The sequence below is a fragment of the Artemia franciscana genome, chromosome 21 (assembly GCF_032884065.1).
Source record: "Artemia franciscana chromosome 21, ASM3288406v1, whole genome shotgun sequence".
NCBI lineage: Eukaryota > Metazoa > Arthropoda > Branchiopoda > Anostraca > Artemiidae > Artemia > Artemia franciscana.
The window spans coordinates 12,306,103-12,330,408 of NC_088883.1; the positions used below are offsets into that span (position 1 = coordinate 12,306,103).

Genomic DNA, 24,306 nt, shown 5'->3' on the forward strand with positions numbered 1-24,306 from the left:
AGAAATGCCTCTTTTTATTATTCTTAAGGCTTCGTTATGCTATGAACTGCCTTAGGTCTTATTATTTCAAAAATGTTTCACGGTTTTAGCCACTTGTTTCTGGTTGTTTTGGATGTAACGATAATGTAATTCAAAATATCTTTCGCATTTATATTCCTAAAAATCAGCTGCCTAGCAATGGAAATAGTTGTCAATTCTCAAGGAAACTAGAATTAAACCACGAATTGCTACCTTAACAGTGAAAAAGCCGATACAGTTTTCTCAATTAGGGATTCCAGAATTGTAAATGTACTATTCAGTGTTCTTCCGAAGTGTGTTTTTTTTCTCCTATGAAGTTCGAATAAAAAAAATGAAATGAACTTTTATGCATAATAAATTAAAAAAGATATATATTTTTTTGACAAGAGTAGAAAGATAAGTTGAACTTAAAACGAGCAAAAATTATTATATGCCCTTAAACCATAATGTTGCAGTAGCCTCCTAGCTCTATTAGCAACTGGACTATTCATGAATAATATTAATGGGCTGGGAGGAGAAATATAGAAGAGAAGTTGGCGATGTTAAACCTCAGGACTATAGTTTTCAAATATGGAGATTCTAAAAGGCCTTTTCCATTCCGTAAATGACATCCAAAGCGCACTTCATGGGTGCCATATGGTACTTTATAATGGCGTTATTATGTCGAATGTATGAAAAGCATTAGATATAAAAATTAACTTTTAGATGAGTCCTTAAACGTTTTTATCATGTTCCAGTGCCCTGCTCAACCTTTTTAAATGGTACCGAAAATGCACATGTGGGACTTTATGCTGGCATTTGAAGTCGAACTTATAAAAAAAGCGATTAGACATAAAAAATGAACTTTAAAGAGTCCTCAAACAGCTCTCTATGACGCTCTAGTGCTGCGCTAGTGGTGAAGAAAAAAAAGCAACGACAGTATAAAAAAAAATTAATGGATCAGTGCTACCCGTGCAAAAAAAATGGTTTTCCTTGTTGTTCAAGGAGGCGGCTGTGAGTCTCCTGTCTAAGGTTTTCGACAATGGCCGTTTCAACGGTGTCCTTATTGTTCCTTTTGCTCTTTCAAAATTTCTGCAATTTTGTTTCCAAAATAACTTTTCATTATTCGAATTAATCAAAAAAATAGTCAGTTTGTCAGTTGTCCTGAATCAGCTACAAACGGCAATTGTATCTCACTACATAGTTTTTTTTTTTAACGCAATTTTAAACCTTTGGTTACTAAGGGCTGTGGTTTGCTCTTTACTAGGTTTTAGTTGTCGCTACAACTATGACAGCTCTGAACGGCAACTTTTCATCCATATTATGGCATTAGAGATACAATATCTTCGTTTGTTAAATATGACGATGGCCATGAAGTTTCTCCGTTGCCAGGGTTAGATTAGGACATCGTGAGGTGCTTAGGCTAATGAAAATTTGGCAACTTCTTATATAGACCATACTTTTGTAGGCTCATAAGCGGCTTAAACCGAGGCTCGTTGTTTAAAACGTAAGAGATCTCATTAATTCTCCTTGACGGAGATACTTTGTCTCAATAGGTCAAAAGTCTGGCTGCTTTAAGTATTAGATTATTCAATTGTTGAGTTCTTTTGCCAAAAGTTTAAGCAAGTAAAGAGCTCAAGCAAAACAAATTATTTGGTCATGCCAGGCTATTATAGCATTACTCATTTTATGAACAAGTATATTCTAAAAAAGACCGGTGGGTAGTAGCCTCCAGTTTGAGGGATCTAGGCTGCGTCATGGAATGGCTGATTGGGTAGTATGATCTTGTCTGTTATAATGTTCTGCCCGTTTCTTCTAACCGATATATGCAAAAACAAACAAATAAAACAGGAACTTTTGAACAGGCATCTCAAGCTTGAGGGTCCTAAACTGCAGCCTACAATAGCTGATTGGGCAGTATGATCTTGCCTGTTTTAATATTCTACTGATTTTTCTAGCAAATATATTGTAGGAAAAGAGAACAGAAAATCATGAGGAGGCACTTACAGCTCGAGGTCATTAGGCTGCATCCTATAAAAGTCGATTGCGCAGTATGATCTTATCTGTTCTAATATATTTATTCTTTTCATGTCTCTAGCACTCACGTTGTAGAAAAAAGAACAGAAAATCATCGTTAGGCTGCACCCTACTGGCTCACCTGAAGCTGGAGGGTCCTAGGCTGCAACCTCGAAAAACCGATTGGGCAAAATGACCTTGCCTGTTACGAGTTCTGATTAAAGCTATTATCGGAGATTCTTCTTAGATTTGTCTAATAAGTTTTTCTAAGGTAGTTTTTCGGGAGGTGAATTGCTGAATTCGTTTTCTTACTAGACATGCTAAGTCTCATGTTGTGACCTTTTCTATCTCTAAAATGTCCTCAATAAAGGAGTAAAAATTTCTCCTTTAAATCAGGTTTCCGTAAACGACGAGAAAAATTTCCACGTGACAATGGGTCACATAAAAGATAAGCGATCACTGAAAAAGTCGATGTGAGTTGGTTCCTTTCTTTTTCTTACTAAAGTGATTATCGGAATCCGACAATAAAAGAAGTGCGGCAGAAAAATAACTTTGAGAAAAACAGTTTGACAGCTTTGATGGTAGAGACAAAACATAAATAGTGTTTCCATTTCTGATTTTGACTTGATGGAGGCTATCCTTGTATGGTTGTCCAAAATCTTAGAAGAACAGCCAGAAACAACTCAATATTTGTAGATCGACCGAGGGCAGGCCCTATTAGCTGTTTTGCAGACTTACTGCAGCTACTGTCGTCTTTTCTGGCGTCAGCGGTCCGCAGCCTGGAAACTTAAAAAGATGGATTACCTAAGTTTTCTTGATATGAATATGGCAAAAATGAGAAGCGCAGTTTTTCTGAAGTTTGAAAACTTCCAGCAATTTTCAAAAAACTAGCCTACTAAATAGCCCAATATAAAAAAGAAACATACTAAGCTATTTTAGTTGCGAAAGTAAACTTTTTAGCGTTGATTTAATGTTGGAAAACATAATTTATTCTTTACCTGGGATCAGAACTCTGTATCTCTTATTTATTTCCGGAAAATAATTCTGGTAAAGCCTGATTTTTAAATTACAAGTTCGATTCTTTTATGGGATCTTCGATTTTGATAGGAGTCTCTCCTGAATGTACGATTATGAAAACTCTGAAATGAAATTTAGATCGAAAACAGACTGGCTTTAATCTGGCTCATATGTACAGGGACTTAGTCAAAGTACCAGTGTCCTAGTAATTCCCTTTATGGAGCAGAATCTAATTCAGCCTCTTTGAGGAAGGGGTGCATAAATTGTCTCCTCAACGCTTCTAACAGAAGATGTCATTTCAACCCAAGTTTGGTCGGACAAAACATCCTATTTTTACCTTTTTGGGTCAATATTTAATCCAGTTTCTAATGTGTGTATGGGGGGGAGGGAGAAAAGCTTCCAAAATTCTTTTCACCAGAAAATGTCTCTGGAGAGGCTGTTGGATATCGATTAAACTTGGTAGGACGTAAGAACGAACCTAAATATGCCTTTTGTAAGTCTGTACTCATTCGGGTTGACTTTTATCGAGTGAGAGAGTTCCTAAATTCGTGTCTTCACGACATATATCAGATTGAGTTTAGTATCTCAATGAGATTCGTTGGGAAGTAAAAGCGTGCCATCTACTTCTGTCTTTTTGAGAGTCTGGGCTCTATCCTACTCGAATGGGGGGGGGGGTTAAATTCTTTCTCTGGTAAATTGCTACGCAAGTGAATTTTATGGAATGCCCATACCTGTTTTAACCTTTTATGGGGTGGGGGAAGGGGGGACTTGTGTCCTGCTTTTGCTTTTTATGGGTCTAAATCCAATCCTGAATCGGTGGGTAATGGGGGGTTGACATTTCTGTAATCTTGTCATCTGCATGAACAGCCATTGATTTGTAGCAAATGCTGGTGAGCAATGTGATAGGTTAGGTTAGACTCAAATCCTCCTTTGAAAGGACAGTGTCAGAACCACTATACTACGATAACTATCTGCTAAGAAGTTATTATCAAATCCATTATGACTAAAGAGCTGGCTAGTCATGTAAGATATTGTTGTTAGTAAATCCACTTCAGGAAATAAGCCATGGGAATACAGATTGTAACTTTGAGAAAGAACACATATTACACAGAAGAGGGCATATTGTGTTTCGTACTTAGACGATTCGATACCTTTAAGGATTACCCTATGTCGTCCATTGCCAATTTTGTTTTAGTTTATGTGCTCAAACTATTCATAATTTATTAGCGATCTTGCCATAGCTTGTAAAGCTTTGATAAGAGATCCAATAAACGATAGGAAACTAAAAGCCGACACCTACTTTCCTGGAAATTTTATAAAAACCGTTTAACTTCTCCAATTTTATACCGGAGATATAGATACTCCGATTTAGTGAAACTTACATCGTTAGAAACCGCGATTTTTTTTTTAATTAAAATTGAACGGTGCTGAATTTTCATTTTAAAGTTCAGGAAAAGGAGGGCAGTCCCTAAAAATATTGTAGCATACCTGCGCGGGAAAAATTAAAAATATTAAAAAAATTAAAATAGAAAAAAGAGTAAAATATATAAAAAAAAATTAATTAAAAATTAAGATATTTAATTTTAAAGATAGCTTAGAAAAAAAATTAAAAAACAGGTCAAAAGAAGTACCATTGCATAGCGTGACAGCTTTGGAAGTCCCTCTTGTGCTAAACGCCTTGATTAAAATCTTTACCGACATAAGACGCAGTTTATTTCTGGTGTATGTACATTGAATGGACAGCGTTTTGCTTAGCAATTGGTTAGGGATTATGAGTTTTCTTTACTTTTAAACTAGCCTTTTTGTCAGCTTTTTGAACTGTTGACTTATTTAAGATCACCTATCGAATTTTACCAAATTTCTTTGGAAGTTCGCTGTGGTGGTGGGAAAATTTGCTAACGGGTCCTTTGTCTTTGAGACTCTCAGCCGACGTTGGGACTCGCAACATAACTTTTATGGTATCGAATCCCCTTAAAGAGAACTATACAAATCTTCAGGTAAGGAAAGTGATGGATATATTCAACGATTCTTTTTTCAAAGTCACCAATTATAAGTGTACACATATAAATAACAGCTGGGGCTGTGAAATAAATCATAAGAACAGATACCTTATAACATACTGTAGCTACTGCTGCACTCGTGTTGACTTTATTTAGTTTCACCGCGTTGGTAGTTGAAACTGAAAACGAACAGAAATTATTGCTTCGCAGTTTTGCGCAAAATATATCTACAAACCTAGTTCAAATTAAATAACTGGTGATATTTCTCTTTATTTGAAAGATTCGGAAAAGCTAGTACTTTCCGAAACTGTACTTGCTTGAATTTTTAGCAGAATTTAAAATGCATGCTAAAATTTGTCCTTATAGTGGCCAGTGAAAGACTACTGAGTGCTGTATGTGACTTTTGCCAGTAAAAGTGTTTGTATTAAACGTATGTTTTTCTTAGTTCTACAAATGTATGGAAATATCATGTGTGAGTTTGTTTGCTCTAGTTTTTAGATATGTGTTGCATAAACTGTAAAGCGATTTGCAAGTTTTTATTTCTGCTAAAATGCTAAATTACGTCCTTTCTGCTAAAACGTTGAGAGGGGGGGGGGTGTTGAAGGGGCCAAAGAGCTCATTGATGCTCCTGTGCTACAGATTGAGAACATAAATTAAGACAAACTAGTTAGTTAACTCTTAGCTTTATGTAGTCACAAGGACATTCCTTAAAAATGAGAAGTAATACCAAAAAAATAACTTTTGTGCTATCAAGCATGAAACCATTTTCGTTTCACTAAGCCCACTATGAAGTATACATACGTGCTATCTTTCAGATTCATCTTATTCTTCTAATTTAAATGAAGATGACACGTATGTGCTTCAGGATATTTAAAAACTTATATGGTGTCTTTCGATTTTGAATTTTAATGGCTAATTAATGGCTAAATGGCTTTTAAATGGCTAAGCTCTTTAAGCTCAGTGTCATTAATTTATTCCTCTCATGCAGTTACCCGTTATTTCATTTCCTGTTTTGAACAATGATTATGTCCTCAAAAGCAATCCCAGTGATAATCAATCTTAAATATCTTTTGTTTGTTAAAACCATGAATCGCACTTCATCTTTCGATATTCTCCTTCTGTTATTGATAAATATATACCGACTACTTCTTCTGAAGGTAAACTAAGAAAATTAGGAACCAATCAAGTTTCAAGAGCTTTCAGATTCATCTTATTCTTCTAATTTAAATGAAGATGGCACGGTTTGCTTCGTGCTTAAAAACCAAACCAATTTTTTCCTTCTTCTTTTCTCTTTCAAGTGCTATTGGTATTCCTTGTTTTATTGGAGAAAAGCGCTTCAAGTTGAAATTTAAGATTAATTGCAAATATGAGGAAGGAATAGGGTTAAAGGTAAAAGAATAACAAATTTTCGACGGTTAAGATCCACCAGTAATGTTGGTTCCGTCTTTAAACAGAATCTTGATTAAATGGAAACCAACCTTTAGCGGAAATATTGACTGATCCGTGTTTGCTCCGCTGTATATGTTCTACCACATAAAGGACTAGGTTCGTATTCGATAATGACCATGTTTCTTTTACAGCGGATGCAGTACCAGGTTTATCTCCAGACATTCGCATGCTGCCAATTGATTCTGCAATGACACCTGCCATGACCTTGTTGCTCTCTGGTGTTGGTTGTGGTGCTCTCCTGTTTCTCTTTTTAGTTTTTGTTGTTTTTTGGCGGTTTTCCAAGCAAAGAAGAAATGGTTACCATCATCCTATTGTTGAGGTAAATAGTCACTATTGCGTAGGATTTCTCAATGTAATTCCCAATATGTACTAATCAGACGTCTAAAAAAATAATTTTGTATATAACGCACTTATATCAAGTGCGTTGACTAGCCGTCCTGGCCGAGTAGGTTGGTGCGCTGGATTCGGGATCCCTTGTCTGAGAGGACGCGGGTTCGAATCCCAGTGTACCCAATTCTTCAGTTTGGGACGAGGGTCAGTGGAGTGACTCTGTAAGCTTAGCCAGAGTCGACCCAGCTCTAAATGGGTACCTGGAGAAATCTGGGGAAGGTAAACAGGAAGGGTGTGCGAAAGCACAGGATGGCTGGCCCCCAACCCCCCATTGCACTTCCTGGCTGAAGGGTCAAGAAACGGAGATCAGCACTGCCGGTACGGACTATAAAGTCTAATGCCATATCCTTTACCTATCCTTTTACCTTATATCAAGCCCGAACCTATCAGAGTTACCATTCTGAAGAGAATAGATCTAATCAAACGTTGTATAGTAGAAGCATAAATTTGGTGCATGCATAGATGCCAGATAATATAGAAAAAGCATTATAACACACGAGCAGATAAAAAGCCAATTTTTACCATCAATGTTGGCAATGGAGAAGCACCATCTAGATAATTGGTTTCGCCTTAATCAAACACTGTAGAAAGCCTTTGAGGTTGGGATCGAAGAAAAGCGCATAGAACTTGCCAAAACACATGCTGTCTGCATCGGTGAGATAGACTGTAGCGATGACTCAAAATATTGACTGTATCGATATAATGAACTGATCACATCTTAATTGTTAGCGGAATTAACATACGAATAAAGTACTTAATCTGATTAATTTGTCTGGCGTTCCAAAGAACAGAAAAGAGTAAAAGGCTCGTGAAAGAAAGAAAGGATTTTAGGATATTTGAAGTTTCCCGCTGTCACTTATATAATACAAATATGGTCCTAACTTAAGACTTTTTAGTTGATTGAAAATGAATTAAATGATTGTTGAAAGCCTGTACTGAAGAGAATTGCATGAAGTGAAAGGATTCACTTGGTGGTAGAAATACCATTCTCCTAAAGAATAGTAGATGCAGGGGCAACGTCGTATCCAGGGGGTTGGGACTGTTAGGGGGTTCGAATCCCCCCCTTCCCGAAATGTTTGTCCGACTCATAAAAACGTAACAAAAATGAATATAAGTAAATTTTTGATGCGTTTTCATGAAGTTTTTTACCCCCCCCCCCCAAAAAAAAAAAAAAATCTTGAATACGTTCTTGTGCAGGGGCGATTTTAGCAACCAGTAATTAGAAGAGTTATAATGAAAAGATTGGCAGATCATCATTGATTTGAAGAAAAACGGAAATAGGCTGGATAGGTATTTTGTGTCAAATTTCGAATCTCATCCGAACAACACGGTCAAACCACCTACAAGACCTATCCAAGAGTCAAAGATGAAACACTAATCTAAATGAAATAATGAACTATCAGAACGCTTAACAAATAAAGAAGCTTAATATTCTTAGTTTCTTACTCTGTAAAGGTGGGTGGAAGTTCTGTCTTTCTAATCATCTAAAATTCTAAAATATTCTTAGTGGGTTAAATAATGATTTAAATTTAGTATAGGTAAGTGGTTTAAAAAGAAAAAATGACATTGAAAGTTTTTAAATTGGAAAAATTTGATTTAAACTAGAGTTAGAAATAAGATATATACTAATGCAAATATCTTAATAATGAGGGAATATTTTACAATGCTTAGATAAAACGAGCTATCGCTAATATACAGAATGAATTTGTAATTGTACCTCTTGATAAAGCTAAAAATAGTTTTGCAACAATTTGTCAGAGACGTTATGGTGATGTTTTATTAAAAGAGCTACGTACAAAGAATACATATGAAAAGGTTCAAGAAGAGAATAATAGTTTATGGAAAAACTAGAAGATTTATTTTTCAAAAAAATTAATATTGAAATTAATGATAACGATAAAAATTTCACTATCTTATATTTGGCGGTAAAATTTCATAAGAATCCCCCCCCAAACCACGCTTTATTGCCGGTGCAGCCAGATGCCCAACCAGAATTGCTGCAACTGAAATGTCGTGTATTTTAGGGGAAATTAGAAATAAATTTGAGACATATTGCTCGGGAATTAAAACAATTTTCTAATCTTAATCCATATCAGAGTGTTGATAATTCATTATTAACAATAGTTCTCTGGCTATAGTTTTAGCCGGAAAAGTGGACTCATTTGATTTTACTACATTATATACAAATCTACCGCTTAATTTAGTATTTGGAAATTTAAAAAAAGACTGTTAAGAAAGCTTTCCTTTTGTCTAATTTGTTTTTTTTTTTTAATTGACTCTTATAATGAGAAGGGTAGATGGACTAACTTTTTTAATGGTACTATAAGTTCAAGATGCCATAGCTTGGACACGATATACGATTTACTAGAATTTGTTCTATTTAATTCTTGTATAAAGTTTAATGGTAATCTATTTAAGCAAACTATTGGAATCCCTATGGGGGTTAATGCCAGTCCATTTACAGCGGACTTTTTTTTTAAACCAACTAGAATATGAGTATATGATTAACAAAAAGAACCCAAGTAATGTTAAATATTCTCTTTTGAATAATAAGAGGTATTTAGATGATCTTCTGTTGATAAATTGTGCAGAGTTTGTCGAGATTTCGGATAATATTTACCCACCAGAGTTAATTCTGGAATCGAGTTATGGGGAAAGCAATTATAACCACTTTTTAGGTTTAGATATTGGTGTTTCACATAATAATAAGTTAGTTTTTAAAATTTATTATAAAACGGATGATTTTATTATTATTATTACTTATTGGAAAACCTGTCATACAAAGAAAGGAAAAGACGGAACAATAGACGAAAGAAGAAAAAAGAGAAAAAGAAGAAATAACACTAAGAGCGAAAACAAATACTTAAAAAAAACACAAAAAACAAATATATCTAAACGGCTGGGCCAATGCTGACGACCAAGGATAATTCAACTTCGTCAAACGGGAATTATAAGCACAAATTTGCTTTTCCATAGCTATATGGGGTCAGCAGTGCTGAATTTTCTAACTAGATAAGTGTTGCGGGTCCAAGGGAGAAATTGTAAAAGATATTTTGCGAACCGGAAGAAAATTGAACAAATTTTTCACTTGTCAGATTTTGTGAGCATTTTCCAAAACGGCGATACAGATGATATGGTAGAGCGACAGAGTTGAAAAGTTTGTAAAGGAAACGGCGGTTGAAGCGTAACTTACTCGTTACAAAAGAAGCATATGATAACCCAACCATACGTTCAATGTGAGTAATTGATAGTTGTCGCGTGTGCATTATTGACAAACCAATGGGAAGACCGAGGTATGTAATATGATCTACTGGCTTAATCCTACTATTTCCGAGAGGAGTATCCCCAGGCGATGCCTGCTTCCAGTTGAAGAATGCAATTTTGGACTTCTCACTTTGATCTGAAGACCTAGTTTTGCATACTCAGATTGTAGTGTTGCGAAAATCTTGCTAATGTGCTGGATACTGCGACTCAAATTCAGAATGTCGTCTGCATAACATACGAGAAATAAATCGAGACCGCCAAAGACGAAAGATGTGGGAACAGCAAACTGTGCATCAAGAACTCTGTTATAGAAGAGTGAAGGGGAAGAAACAGCGCCTTGACGGGCATCTTTTTCGACTTCAACAAAAATATCAGGGGGTGGAGTTGTGCTGTCAGTTTTATATAATGGGTGAAGTATTAGGCGAACTTGAAGAGGAGAATACATGTTTCGCTGGGCTTTGATATATGAAGAGCTCACTCCACGTTTCGCTGCATGGAGTAGCATAGCGGCATATATGAGAGATTGAACGCTTTATGAACATCGTGCCCAGCTAACACGAGAGTTTCACCTGATGCATCAGCATCTATCAATGCCTTTGCGACAACCGACAAAGCATGTGCACTACTGAGACGTGGCCGGAATCCAAATTGGTAAGGTGGAACATAGCATTTGGCTTTCAGATCGTGGCGAGTTCACCTTTCTTTGGAAACGGAGTGAAATTTCCAATCGAGAAAGAAGAATCATCTGCATCAAAAGAGCAATATGGCTTACCAGCAGCTTGTTTCGATGCAGAATATAAAGACCGCTCACTTTATCGATGCCAGAATATTTATTACTTTTTAGGCGTTGGATTGCTCGCAGTGCAGAATCAACCAAAACAACAAAATTGTCGGTAAGACGACTAGACAGAAATTTATCAAGTTTATCTTCATATAGATTGGTGCACTGGATTTAGGATCCTTTGTCCGAGAGGGCGAGGGTTCGAATCCTAGTGTACCCAATTATTTGGTTTGGGACGGGGGTCAGTGGCGTGACTCTGTAAGCCAAGTCAGAGTCGATCCAGCTCTAAATGGGTACCTGAAGAAATCTAGGGTAGGTAAGCAGGAAGGATGTGCGAAAGCACAGGATTGTTGGCCCCCAACCCGCCATGGCACTTCCTAGCTGAGGGGAGCTAAGAAACGGAGATCAACACTGCTGGTAGGGACTTTGAAGTCCTATGCCGTATTCTTTACCCTTTTTTTTTTACCTTGTTATCTTCATATTCGAATAGAGCGGTAGCTGGTGGGAAGAATTCAGCAGAGAAGTACGAATTCTTCTCGGAATCAGGAATACCTTGAGCAGATAGGCGGACTCTAGGAGGATCTCTTGATACATTTCTCCAGAAGGAAGGTTGGGACAGAGAAGCTGGCTGGGACGTCTCCAACTATCTGCTTCATGTGGATAGATAGTTCTCTTGCAAAATTTTGTTTTGACAGACGATTGTCAGAGCGAGGACAGTCACACCAAAGCCACAAATGGTGCCGAAATTTGTATTTTCTCCAAGCTTCAACTAGGCTCGGATTGCTGGACAAATGCTTCGTGACACCCCGACGCATACGTTTAAGAGGTATAGCGGCTTTTTCTGTGCATCACAGGGCATTTCAAATCTGCAAGATAGATATCTAGCAACACCCCAATTTCATTTGGATCAGCTTGCGGACTTCTCATGAGCAGCTGTAACGGGACATGAATTTTCTGTAGGACAGAATTAGTAACTGTCGCGAAAAGATCACATTGGATGTTTTCCCATTTCCTGTAAAATTGTGCCTGAGGCTGATGTGTCTGTTGAGCGGGAGTAGACTGAGCAGAAGGACAAGAAATAGATGCAGACATTGGAAAGTGGTCTGATTGTTTTAAGTCAGTAACGACGTGAACAGGTGACACTTGAAGATTTGCAGAAGAAACAGCATGGTCAAGGTTTGACGCGTGACTTGAATGGTGTGTGTAAGTGTAATCGAGATCTTTCGGCCAGGTCCTAAGCGAATCTTCAAAAATACCTGACAAAATAGAAGTACGCAATAACGAGGCATCAGTTAAATCGCAGTTGAAATCTCCTATAATAATACAACACTTATCTAACTGGCGAATCTTTGAAAGGCAAGACCCTAGTTTCTCACACGCAGATGTAAATAAAAGTTCTGATCGATCATTGTGGTAATCTCTCGGGAGATAGACGTTTACAATAACATACTCTTCTACACGGACAGCAAGAAAAAAATCACATGAATAAAAAATACCCAACCGGCTCGAGGTCCTAACAAGCATCGTAATATCACCCGAGGGGCGGCCACTGGAACCGGATCGCTTAGGGAGCACCGAGTAGCTAGCAAAATTATTGGCAATTTTCAGAAGGCCTAAACTATGACTCGTCAAAAACCGAACACGGAGAGGCACCATTAGAGGTGTAATCGCATGATCCACAGCGAGAGCAGAGGGCCGAATTGGAGTACTGCGAGGCCAGATGCTCGGTTCTATGACACGAGAAACAATGCTTTGGGAGATATACAAATGCTTGTGCGAAAAGCTTTTAGTAGCCAATTTTCACAGACACTTTCAAGAACTGATTCAGGTTTTGGTTCGACTCAAAGCAGACCTTGAACACTCGGGACTTTCCGTACTTTGAAGCTTTCACTCACTTTGGTACAGTAGGTTTGACTTGATTCTCATCATATTCGGACGGTACGCCTTTCAGGACCCCTCTAAACAGTGGGGATTTCACAACCACCGAGGTACCTGAGGTACTGTTCTTAGCATTCTCGGCAATTTTGTTCGCTGCACGCTTTGACTTAACAACAAGTTTCTATTCCGAAGCCGGTTTTTTAAGTTCAGTTATTTCACCTGAGGCTTCAGGGCAAAGTTTATCGATAAAGCCCTTGTGAGCACTAGGCGAGGCCAAATTTGCAGGGCAGTTCTTTTGTAAAACGGCAAACGAAGGAGCTGGGGTAGGGTTATTTGTTACGTTGGTATCAATTCTAGCTAGCCAAACAGGGCTCGAATGCGTCGCATTCTCTAAAAAGCTGTCAATAATTTCGAGAGAGTTCATTAACTTTCTAAAGTAGCCGAGACTGCCTCCCCCATTGTTGGGGCTTCAGAAAGCGAGAAGATCACATAAGTGGGAATAGGCAGATTATCCTTTGTCGCCTGATTTAACTGTTTGCATATGTCAAACACATTATCTAAAGCAGTATACCTTCAAATATTACATGTTCATCTTTTTATTCCCAACTATTAGTTATGCGAGAATTTGCAGTAATTACATGGTTATTTAAACCGAAAGTCAAATGCTTAATCATAAATTAATCATAAGATGTTTTTCCGCCAATAAAGTTACTTGGCAATTTGAAAAACTTCGTTTTCAGTATAATGAAGTTTTAAATAAGTATATTAAAAGTTATCATGAAAAATTGTATGATATTTTAATGTAACTTTTTTATGTATTTTCTCCGTATTTTATTAAATTGGGGTAAGTTTCAACTCAATCAGGTGTTTTGTTATTGGTGGGTATTGTGAAGTAATTTCTTGGAAGGTATCGCATGAAAGTGAATTGGTTTTTTTTTTTTTTTGATGGATGGTTGTTAAGCAAATAGGGGGGGGGGTAAATTGTCCAGGATGATATTCTTTTAGAATAGTGTTTACATTATTTCGAATTACTTACTGGTGAAAGGTGGTGAAGGAAGCTATGCTCAAAATTGGTGGGTATATATATATATATATATATATATTTGGTTATTTTTATTTTTTGCATATATTTTTCATGTGACACTACACAAAGGGACATCATAACTTCTTATGGCAGGCGCGCTCACTTGCTAGGGTCAGGAATTTAACGTGCCGAAACCCATATTGGCAAGTGTGTATTCATCTGAGGAACCCTGATGTGAGGTGATCACCTGGGGAATATTTTATTAGATTTAAGAGGCTTTTGCCTGTAGTTGTACAACGATTTACATTTATTAATGATAACTTTGCTTGATTTTGGGCATGATTACTTGGCTAATGGATTGGTTATACTCTTTTGTCCTAGGTGATTGGATGGATGAGTAAGGTTCGAGTAAGGTGATTGGATGAAGAAGACCTTGTTCACGTGCTCGTTTATCTCAATGGCTAAAATAGGAAAACAGTTTATTTTTCAAACCAAATAATTACCTATAATATATTATAGTGTATTTTGGTCCACCTGACAAGGCCCCCGCAAAGCCACTACAAGAAGTCGTTTACTGAAAATTACCGCTGTGATTGATTTAGAAATACGACATGTTTTGATGTTGCATTTCTTAACCTTTTTATTCAGGATTTATTTTTTTGCTTTTCACTATTTGGAATATAATGGATATAAATAATACCACACAAAAGCCTTAAAAGTGTAGCGTGAATTGACCCTAAGGACCAGGTTATGTAAATTAGTATACTATAATGTGTCTTTTTCTTTCATGAGACATTTTAAAAGTGGGTATATGTCGTGAGGAATGTGGGTACTGGAATTTAGAGGCTGAAATTAGTTGTAATTAACTTACTTTGAGTGCAAGAATATGGCTTTTTTTAATATAGTCAAGAAATCTTTTTTCAGTTAAAAAATAACTGATCGGCGTATACCCTTAATTAACAGCTAAACTGTTAAAGCTTTGAATTTGAATTTTTAAGAAATAATCTCAGAACTATGGACATGGTTATAGGCTAAAAACCAAAGCTAAAGTTTACTGAGAAAAATTAAAAACGGGAAAATAGACGTTATATGAGAGGGAAGGCCTGAGCATCGTCCGAGTTGAGTGCGGATCGAAGGCCCGACTTGTCAACTATAACAAGTATAAGGAGGGAAAAATTACCAGTAAAATGCCTGTCTGCCTATGCAATTAGCCATTGGCCTCCTATGACTAGTAAATAATAAATGTTTTTAGTGTTGCATTGTAACGTTCACAATGCAAGATTATAAAGCAAATCAATGAATCAAAACACAAGGTAAAACTGTTATAGCAACGAATAGTTTTACATATACATTTGGTCCTCTAATCCCTCTTTCTAAATAAAAATTTTATAGAAGCGATATTAAAATTCCCGGACTTGAACTTTCCCTTTGTCCGCTAGACGTGGCCTTTCTATTGTGACTGAGCGTTGTAATTCGGGGAATTCTCGTCATGTCCTCATTGTGCGTTTAAAGTCACGATCATGAAAATAAAAACGCTTCGTCATCATTTTCATCATCTCTCCTGCTGTGCATTGTCACTGTCACGAAGTCAATTAAGTTCTAACGTAAGAGCCGATGAATCTGTTAAGCAAAAATTACCCCCCCCCCGCATTCTTTAAATTCAAGCTGTGTCCCTTCCTCACCATATACAACATATGGTAGGGGCTTCTTTCGTTCGGCTTTAAGATACTTTCGTCAAGAAACAACTGCACTCTAAATTTCGTAAATGCATTCCAATTTGTACAACAATCCTGAATTTGAAATCTTAACACACATTTTAGTGTTGTATATGGCTTGGATACTAAATGAAAAAGGAAATTAAAAAGCAGGATGACAAGAGCTCCCTTATTTTTTCCACACAATCTTTTAAAGAGAAAGATTTTATTAAGAAAGCTAGTTTAATATGCAAACACTTCCTTCTTAGAATCACTAGGTATGTTTTTTAAAAATTTCATGAGACGCATTCAATTCTGTTCTGTAAATAAGGAAATAACGTAGTCTAAAGACTACGTGCCGTCATATGCATTATAAGATTAAATTTTCTGTTTTGCAAAAGTGGTAAATATCATATCTGAGGAATGGAAAAAGGCTTGGTAAAGAGATAGATTAACACCTACCAAATGAAAGAAAATTCAAAATTAGAGTACGAGGGTATATGGGGGGGGGTATAGTAGCGAACCTATTTTAAGATAGTTAAATTTCGTTTTTAATTTTTAATATTATTCAATATACAAAAAAAAACTACTCTTCAATTTAGAACTACATTCTTAACGTCGTATTATTCTTTGGCTATTCAAAGAGCCAAAGGGAGCTTTGTTTCTTGTTTGATATTAAGGTTTTATGTTAAATCTCCAATTTTGGTGTTAGATTTTCCTTGGAAATGTACTATTATGGTCAACGCAATAACATTCAATTCGTAGGACTGTGACTCCGATATACTTTTCTTCGCTTATCGTGTACTTTTGCAAGGATGAAAGTTGGTTAAGGGTTCATTCAATTTACAATTTTTGCTCTAATGTGCTTTTTGAGGGACGAAATAGATCTAAGGGCATGTAACTGCTCTTTTCAAACCATAGCACCAAATGGAATCGGATCCAAGTTTTTGAATATTCTTTTAATTAGAACCGTCAGAAAATAAAATAAGTCTCTTCTGGGTTAATATAATCTTTGCACTCCAGGGTCTGGAGCGTCAAGCCATGCAAGTAACCTATCTAAACGATTTATAGAAGGGACTTAGTGGAAAGATAAACAGGTTAAACCTTGTTGAAGTGAGAATCACACTAGTGTTTTAAATCTTGATGATTAGAGGGCCTAAAGTGGATTGTGCCTTGGGCCTGTACTCCCTCCTATCCTCCCCGACTTTGTACATATAGACATGTTGCATCTCTTTTGACTTATGGACATTCACGGATCATTTTGGGAACGGATCTAAATAATAAAATTGTCATCATGAAAAGTCAGTAAGGTTGCAATATAATTAATTATAATTAATTAATATAATTAATATCTCACGAATAGTTTGATTTCCACTAATATTTAAGGATTTAGAATTTTTTTTTTTTTACGATTCAGAAGTTTTTTGCACTAATTGCAAAAACCAAGCTAAACTTTTAGTATGTCTTTCCTAAACATGTAGTTTGCATGTCTCATAACTGGCTTCCCGTTTCCCCAACATTTCGTAGCCTGTTGATTACAAATAATAGGCTAATATTACAATGATAGAGTCCAAAAGGAAACTGTAGTTTATAAATATATCATAAATAATGCTGGATAAAGATAGAAGTTGATATTTAAGAGTTTTTGAAGTAATTAATTGTTGCCTGTTGCCTGTGAACTAGCGCGGACTTAATTAAGAGCAATGTGTTTTTAAATCTTGAAGTCTATTACCTTTTACAAGTGATGGAACTTACTGAGGAAACTGATTAAACTACAACCCTCTTTAAGGGCCGTTTTTTGGCAACTTCTAGTCTCTTTTTTAACTTTTGTCCTCCAAGCGCCCCCGTTGCTTTATTGGGGATTGGGTAGAAGTTTCAAGATAGCCGTTTTAATCAAAATGATGGAAAACTTGAAATACATTATAAAATAATGAAATATATTATAAAATAAAAGAGCAATCTCTGTTTGTTAAGCTTTAAGTAGAAAAACCTTATTTTTGTTAAATTTAGTGACAATTGAAATTACATGCCGCAGGTAATTTTGTCTTTTTGGTATTCAAAGAAAAATATACAATTTAAAATAAAAGAAAAATTAAACTAAAATGAAAAATAATGAAATAAAGCAAGTTTTTTTTCAAATTATAAAATGGTTAAGCATCAACATTTATATAAAATGGCAGCTGCCACCCTCAGCCTTTTACTGCTCATTATGCTAAAGTTTAATTACTTTAGCAAGCTTTGATTACTTCTTGAAAGTATTTGCAATTCAGTGAATATAGCCAATTTGGAGTTACATTTATCGGCTTAGTTAAAGGCTAATTAAGTTAATTAAAATGCTAATTAGTTAATTAAAAATGTTGATTGCAGCTATGTTGAGGTACAAGAATTTTGTAAGATGTAAGAATGGGCCTGATCTGTTTTAATAGTAAACCTTTCATAAGTTATAGCATGATACAGTTTCAAAAATTTTTCGTTAAAAAAAAAAATCAAACTGAAAATCTTACTTTTTAATGCAATTAAACTTTAAAGGGTCCTTTCATTATCGAAGTATTGTGACCTTTCTTTCATTATAGCCCCAGAAAGCGGGATTGAACCACATTTTCGTACAATCTACTGTTTGAAATACGGTCAGTCAGCCGGGTACCCAGAACAATCCGTAGGTAATTTCTCCGGAAAACATATAGTAAATTTCCATCCGCTTTTCGGAGCCCCCATGCTTCAGAGCCATATTTGACCGCTGCCACCACTGTAGTTTCCAATATTCTAATCTTGGTTTGCAGACTTATCTTCCTATTCTTCCAAACTTTTTTTTTAACTGTGAAAAAACACCCTGAGCCTTAGCTATTCTACTTTTAACATCTTCACTGCTCCCATCGTCTTTACTATTAATACTACCAAGGTAAGTGAAGCTGCCCAAATGATCAATCTTTTCGTTACCCAACGTCACCTTTTCATCTTCACTTGTTCCTAGCCTTAGTGACTTAGTCTTCTCATAACACGATACAATTCAAAAAAATTTCCGTTTTAAAAAATATTCAAACTGAAAATTGTATTTTTAATGCAAGGAAATTTGAAGGGTCCTTTCATTATCGAAGCATTGTGACAAAAAAGGGTTCTCGAACGCTTATTTATGCTGCTAGGCCTAAATTTATTATATTAAAAATAAAACCTACAATTTTATGAAATTGCAAACTTTTGTATGACAATACTTTGAGATTGAAAGGACTCAGCATTTGCTTTGCACAATGAATTAATATTCTCGTCAGTAAGACTGGGGTTATATATAAGAGAGATATAGGCTCTCATGGTAATTAAAAAATTGTATGCTACAGAGCATTAATTTTCAAAACCAAGAAAGTACTTCAGTTTTTTTTTTATACCAAGAATCAGTTTTAGCGAAAAAAAATTATTAGCCATCCTATATAAGAAGAAATGTAATTTTGACATCAAGACCTCAAGTTTCTAAATATTACTCCGAACAAAAAAAAAAGGATATAACACATTTCGGATAATAGAGAAGCTTCTGAAGACCGAATCAGATAGGACAAAACTGATCGAAACAATTGACAGAACTTGTTTTGTCAAAGGGAATGGGATATAAAAATTGCCCCGAAATTGCCTAAAATTTGCCCCAAAATCTCACATAACACCTTTTGAATTGTCATAACCGATATGATAAACATAAAAAAAATTTGAAAATACAGCTTATATTACCTACAAATTTGCCCTTTTCTTATGTTCTACGAGGTTAAATCTTGTTCTTTTTCTTTTTCTTTTTAATCCACTGTTGTGATTAAATAAACTGAAAGTAAGGAACAACATTAAAACTGAAAACGAACAGAAATTATCGCGTATATTAGGGGGTTTGCCCCCTCGTCAATGCCTGTTCGTTTTAATTATTAATGTTAATCCTTACTTTCAGTTGAAAGAACTCGTTTTTTTTAATCTAATATCTGATCGTTTTTTAATAATGCTGGGAATTCCGGCACCCCCTTCATGTAAAATTCTCTTTCCCCATGAAAAATTCCTCCATGGAAAGATCCTCCCAAGTAAACCCCTCCCCCGAACCTCCCCTCCCACCGGAAAAAATCCTCCAGTAAAACATCTGTATGCTTCCCGATAGTCAATACTATATGTAAACAATGGACAAAGTTGATAACTTGCAGCCCTTCCTCCGGGGACTGTGGGGGATTAAGTCGTTATCGAAGACATAGTTATTAGATACTTCGACTATGCTGAGCATAGTCTTTTTTGGAAATAAGGTAAATATTTTCAGGCTCGTAACTTTTGATGGCTAAGACTAAACTTGATAAACTTGCATATTTAAAATCAGCATAAAAATCCGCTTCTTTTGATGTTTTTTTTTGTATCAAACTTTCGTTTTCTAGAGGTTCGGTTACTATTTAACCGGGTCCCTCCTTACTTACAGTTGCTTTCTGTTTGATTTAAGCTTGGTAGTTTAATACACTCTTTGTCTTTAGATGAATCAGCTGGACATTGATGTTGATAAGCTTACTGATAATGTGGCATATCATCCTATGGGTAGTTTAGTTGATTCGAGACTTGAAAGACTGGAATATCCTCGCAACGATATTATATACATCAGAGATCTTGGACAAGGTGCTTTTGGAAGAGTGTTTCAAGCTAAAGCACCTAATTTAGCTAAAGGTGAGAATTTCTGTTCATTGTGACTTTTTTACGGTTTTTGATAACTGTGATAATACTAGAGTGCTTTTTCATGATTTTTTTTTTAACATGACAAAAACTTCCTCACCTTTCTATAATGACAGAAGAAAAAATCTTGAAATGAGAAATTGATAAGAAAGATAAACAAGATTAAAAAAAAGCTTAGTATTCTGGCGGTAATACGACAACGTTTGATGTCATAAAATAACGTTCTTATTAAAAATGACGTTCTTCTTAAAAATGACGTTCTCCTTAAACTTGATCAAGTTTAAGAACATGATTGCTTCTAATATGAAGGCTCCCAAAGGGCTACACAGATCCTTTGGAGTGAGGGGCTAATGGCTATTTTCTTGTGGGATAGGGTAGCATACGAAAGTCTTTTTTTTACAACTATCTTCAGTTGTTTGGGGAGTAGGTTCTTCAAACTGGTGTGAGGGGAAGGGATGGAGATATCCTCCCTTCCCCTTATGTGCGGATATTTAGAACCCAGAATTGATTTTTTAAAGTGACCATTAATTAATTGGAATGGAAATTTAAGTGGTATGAATGACAACTTCCTGAAAAAAGCTGAGGAAAATAGACCTAAATAAGGTCATTTGGGTTTAGTTCAATATTTCTGTCAAAGGAAATCAGCTATGTTTTTAGCACTTCAGCAACCATTGAAATATCTTGCGCAATGTATTTATTTAGAGCTTAGTCCTTGTCTGCCCTAAAAATGTTGATTAGAGCTAGATAAGAATTTTGTGAGATGAAAGAATGAATTTGATCCATTTTAATACTGAACCCTTCATAATGAATAACGATTAAAATTTGAAAGATAATTCAGTTGATTATAATCTAAATATGATTTAAAAGTTAAACATTAAATGTTTTTATTTGATTTTTCCTATAGAAAATTAAACTAGCAACGAGAATTTATATTTTAGCACTGTTTTTGTAATATTACTGTTACTTAATACTGTTACTGTTACTATTACTGTTACTAATACTATTACTGTTACATAATATTACTGTTTTGTAATATTAGTAGATTTCACCCGATTTTTATTTTTCCCATTCGCTTCTTGTTTCTCAATAACAAGAAAGCCATGATACCTTTTCATGACACAAGGAAAAGAAAACTTTCAGAAATCGAAAAGTTTCTAAGTCAGTGAGCTTTTAAAATTCCCTTCCTTAGAAATTTCGCTTTCCTCAAAGATTTCTTCTTATAATTTTGCTTAATGAATAGCCAGGAGTAATATGGCTTCTAAAGAACAATACTTCATTGAAACTAATACAAAATGCATATGTACTTTTGGTAAAAAATATTTTATCTTTTATTCCACCAGGCGATATTTATAATAGAGGTGTCTTAGAAAACATTGATTTTTTTGAATATATTTCCAAAATAATAGTAATTGAAAATAGTAAAAAAGTAAAAGAAAAAAGGTATCTTCCTTTATGATTGTAATATGAGTTATGTCTCAGAGAATGCTTGAATACTTTAATTTTAGTTGTACGTTTTTGGTAAAACTTGTAGTTGTAAATGAATTTTATTTCCCATTAAAAAAACATGACATCAATAGCAGAATCAGAACAAAACAAGCAAATAAACAAAAGCAAAATAAATGTGAGACGTTCAGATATAAACGAACAGATTAAGACTAATCAACGAGCGAGACTAATTCTTCTTAATTTTTGTTTGAGTGTCCTAAAATTAGGAGGGGACGAAAATCCAATCCCACCCGTTGTATCTCACCAATAATACAAGTATAGGGGTGCCTATGTGGGTAGGGCAGTGTAAAAGTAAGACGAAATACATTACGCGTTTGCCCTTATGCAAATGCGTATTCCGCTAACCGCCGAAGAGAGGCGGTTGTTCTCTCGAAATATTCGTTTTCTGTGTTTTCTTCAGTATTTTCATTTGGCCTTTAAAAACCCATTTTTGATCGTTTTCTTTCTTTATGTTATGGTAGTTCAATGTGGTTTAAGAAATTATCTTCAGGATCGTAACAATAAAAAGTCATACTGTTGCCGTATTAAAGGAAGCTGCAATTCCATTGGGGGGGGGGGGGGGGGTAAGATTTAACCTTTGAAAAGATTCAATGGAGCTTACCCAGCTCTGTTGACTTCAGGGGACTTATTACTACGATGAGATCTTACAAGTAGTAGTAGTAGCACACTCTCTGTTTGGGATTTTTTGAGTAGCCTCAAAGACAAGCTATGAAATAAAAACTGATCTGTCACACCACTCTACATTTCAACTAGCTTGAATGAATGATCTTATTCAGTGATTAAACCCGTACGGGTTTTCAATTGAAAATGAGGAGGAGCGTACTCAGATGTGTTGATCTCATGTAACGTGGTATTACAATTTGTTAGTAGTAGTGGAAGTAGCACACTCTGTGGTTTGAAATGTTTTAGTAGCCTCAAAATTAAACTATGGAATGAAAAATAAAGACGGGTATTCTTTACCACCTGCATGAAGTTTGGATTTCCTATTCTTTTTTCGGAACTATTCCTAGCCCTTTTGGACACAACCTTCTTTTCGCTTAGCCTAAGATCAGCATTTCAGTATTTCATTTCAATTAAAAAAAAAAAAAAAGGGGAAAAAATGCTTCTTAAAAAAGAGAAAAAAAGATGTCGATCGTCTTGAGAGAAGTGGGTCAAAGATTACAGGTTTAAAATCATTGGCTTTGTACACCTTAAAATTTTTAGTTTTAATGCTGTTAATTTGCATTGCTTATACCATCTGTAAACATTATTTGACGAGAATTTAATTTATCATGACCTGGACCGTTCTGATCCTTGAAAACTGTCTCTCAGACCACAATCTTTTTTCATTCAATAAAATGAAAATTTATAGAGTATATAACTGACAGACAAAACTTATTTGTAAAATAAACGAAGATATGTACAATTTATAAGTAACGGGCAAGACTTTGATTTATAAATAAAGTAAAAATAGATATAAGAATTTGGGTGTAACTTTTAAAAGGTTCTACTCCCTTGTTTATGTATCTTTATATGCTCAAAAAAGCTGTAACGAGACATAATCTGATTAAACATTATTATGAGTAAAGACTATTTATGAGTAAAAACTATTTATAGATTTGAAGATTGACAATAAAGATAAACGGAAAATCATAGTATCGTAATAAAGGTTGTACCCAGAAATAGGGTTAGGGGGTTTGACCCCCCCCCCCCCGAAATGTTTATTTGATTCGTTAAAAAACGTAACAAAATGCATATAAACGCTTTTTGACGCGTTTTCTAAAGCTTTATTACCCCCCTCCCCCGAACAACAATCTGGGACACGGCCCTAATCATAATGTAAATCCCATATGAATTCACGAATTTGCTTTGTAAATATTTTAGGGGAATCGCCAGGTAGAAAAGGTGTGTTAGTGGATTTTGCAACAGTTTGTTAGTTCCACTAAAACAAAATGTAAAACTAATGCTTCTACATTAATTAGGATTTAAATTTAAAACTAATTGATAAACTTAAAATATTGGGGTAAATATAGGTAGAACCAACTGCATTTACACATATTATCGATCATGGTTTTGGTATGTAAGATTCGAGTAAATTAATAATTTTATTTGTAAAGCCTTCATGGGCTTTATACGCATAGAAAGTGCGTTTAAGTAGCTGATTGGGCAATAGATTGTTGATCGTCCACTAAAAAAACTGCAAAGTTTTCATACTGTTGAACCAGTGGCACTAATCGGAGGGGGAAGGAGGGTATGTACCTCTCCCTCCCCCTTGATTGTTTACCCCCCTCTTGACTTTTAAAAATATCTTTCTAGGGGTAATTGACTGTTTTAGTATTTTCGTTGAAAAACTGAAGAAAACGACAATCCCCCTCTCCCCCCAGATATTGAAAATAGCATCCCCCCCCCTTAAATTTTCATGTTTGATGCCATTGCGTTGAATGAAAAACAATGAAGTTTACGGATATTCCAATGAAGCCTAAGTTTCATCCTATGTTATTCAAGTACATTGTTTATGATATGATTTTTCTACTCCCCAATTTTGTAAAGAAACGGGAATAATTATTTTTCTGAGAAATCCTTTATTTATTCATCAGTTTGCATATCAACTAGCGTCATATATTCGAGGGGGAATTC

The 24,306-nt window shown here is 35.4% G+C and overlaps 1 protein-coding gene across 2 annotated transcripts in view; it reads left to right on the plus strand.

The window, feature by feature from the left end:
• Positions 1–24,306, plus strand: part of LOC136040532 (tyrosine-protein kinase transmembrane receptor Ror2-like) — a 141,896-nt gene that overhangs the window by 110,148 nt on the left and 7,442 nt on the right. For both annotated transcript variants that reach the window (XM_065724715.1, XM_065724716.1), the window contains 2 exons: positions 6,611–6,798; positions 19,992–20,178. In XM_065724715.1, the coding sequence (XP_065580787.1) occupies positions 6,611–6,798; positions 19,992–20,178 (375 nt within the window). The remainder of the gene's footprint in view (positions 1–6,610; positions 6,799–19,991; positions 20,179–24,306) is intronic.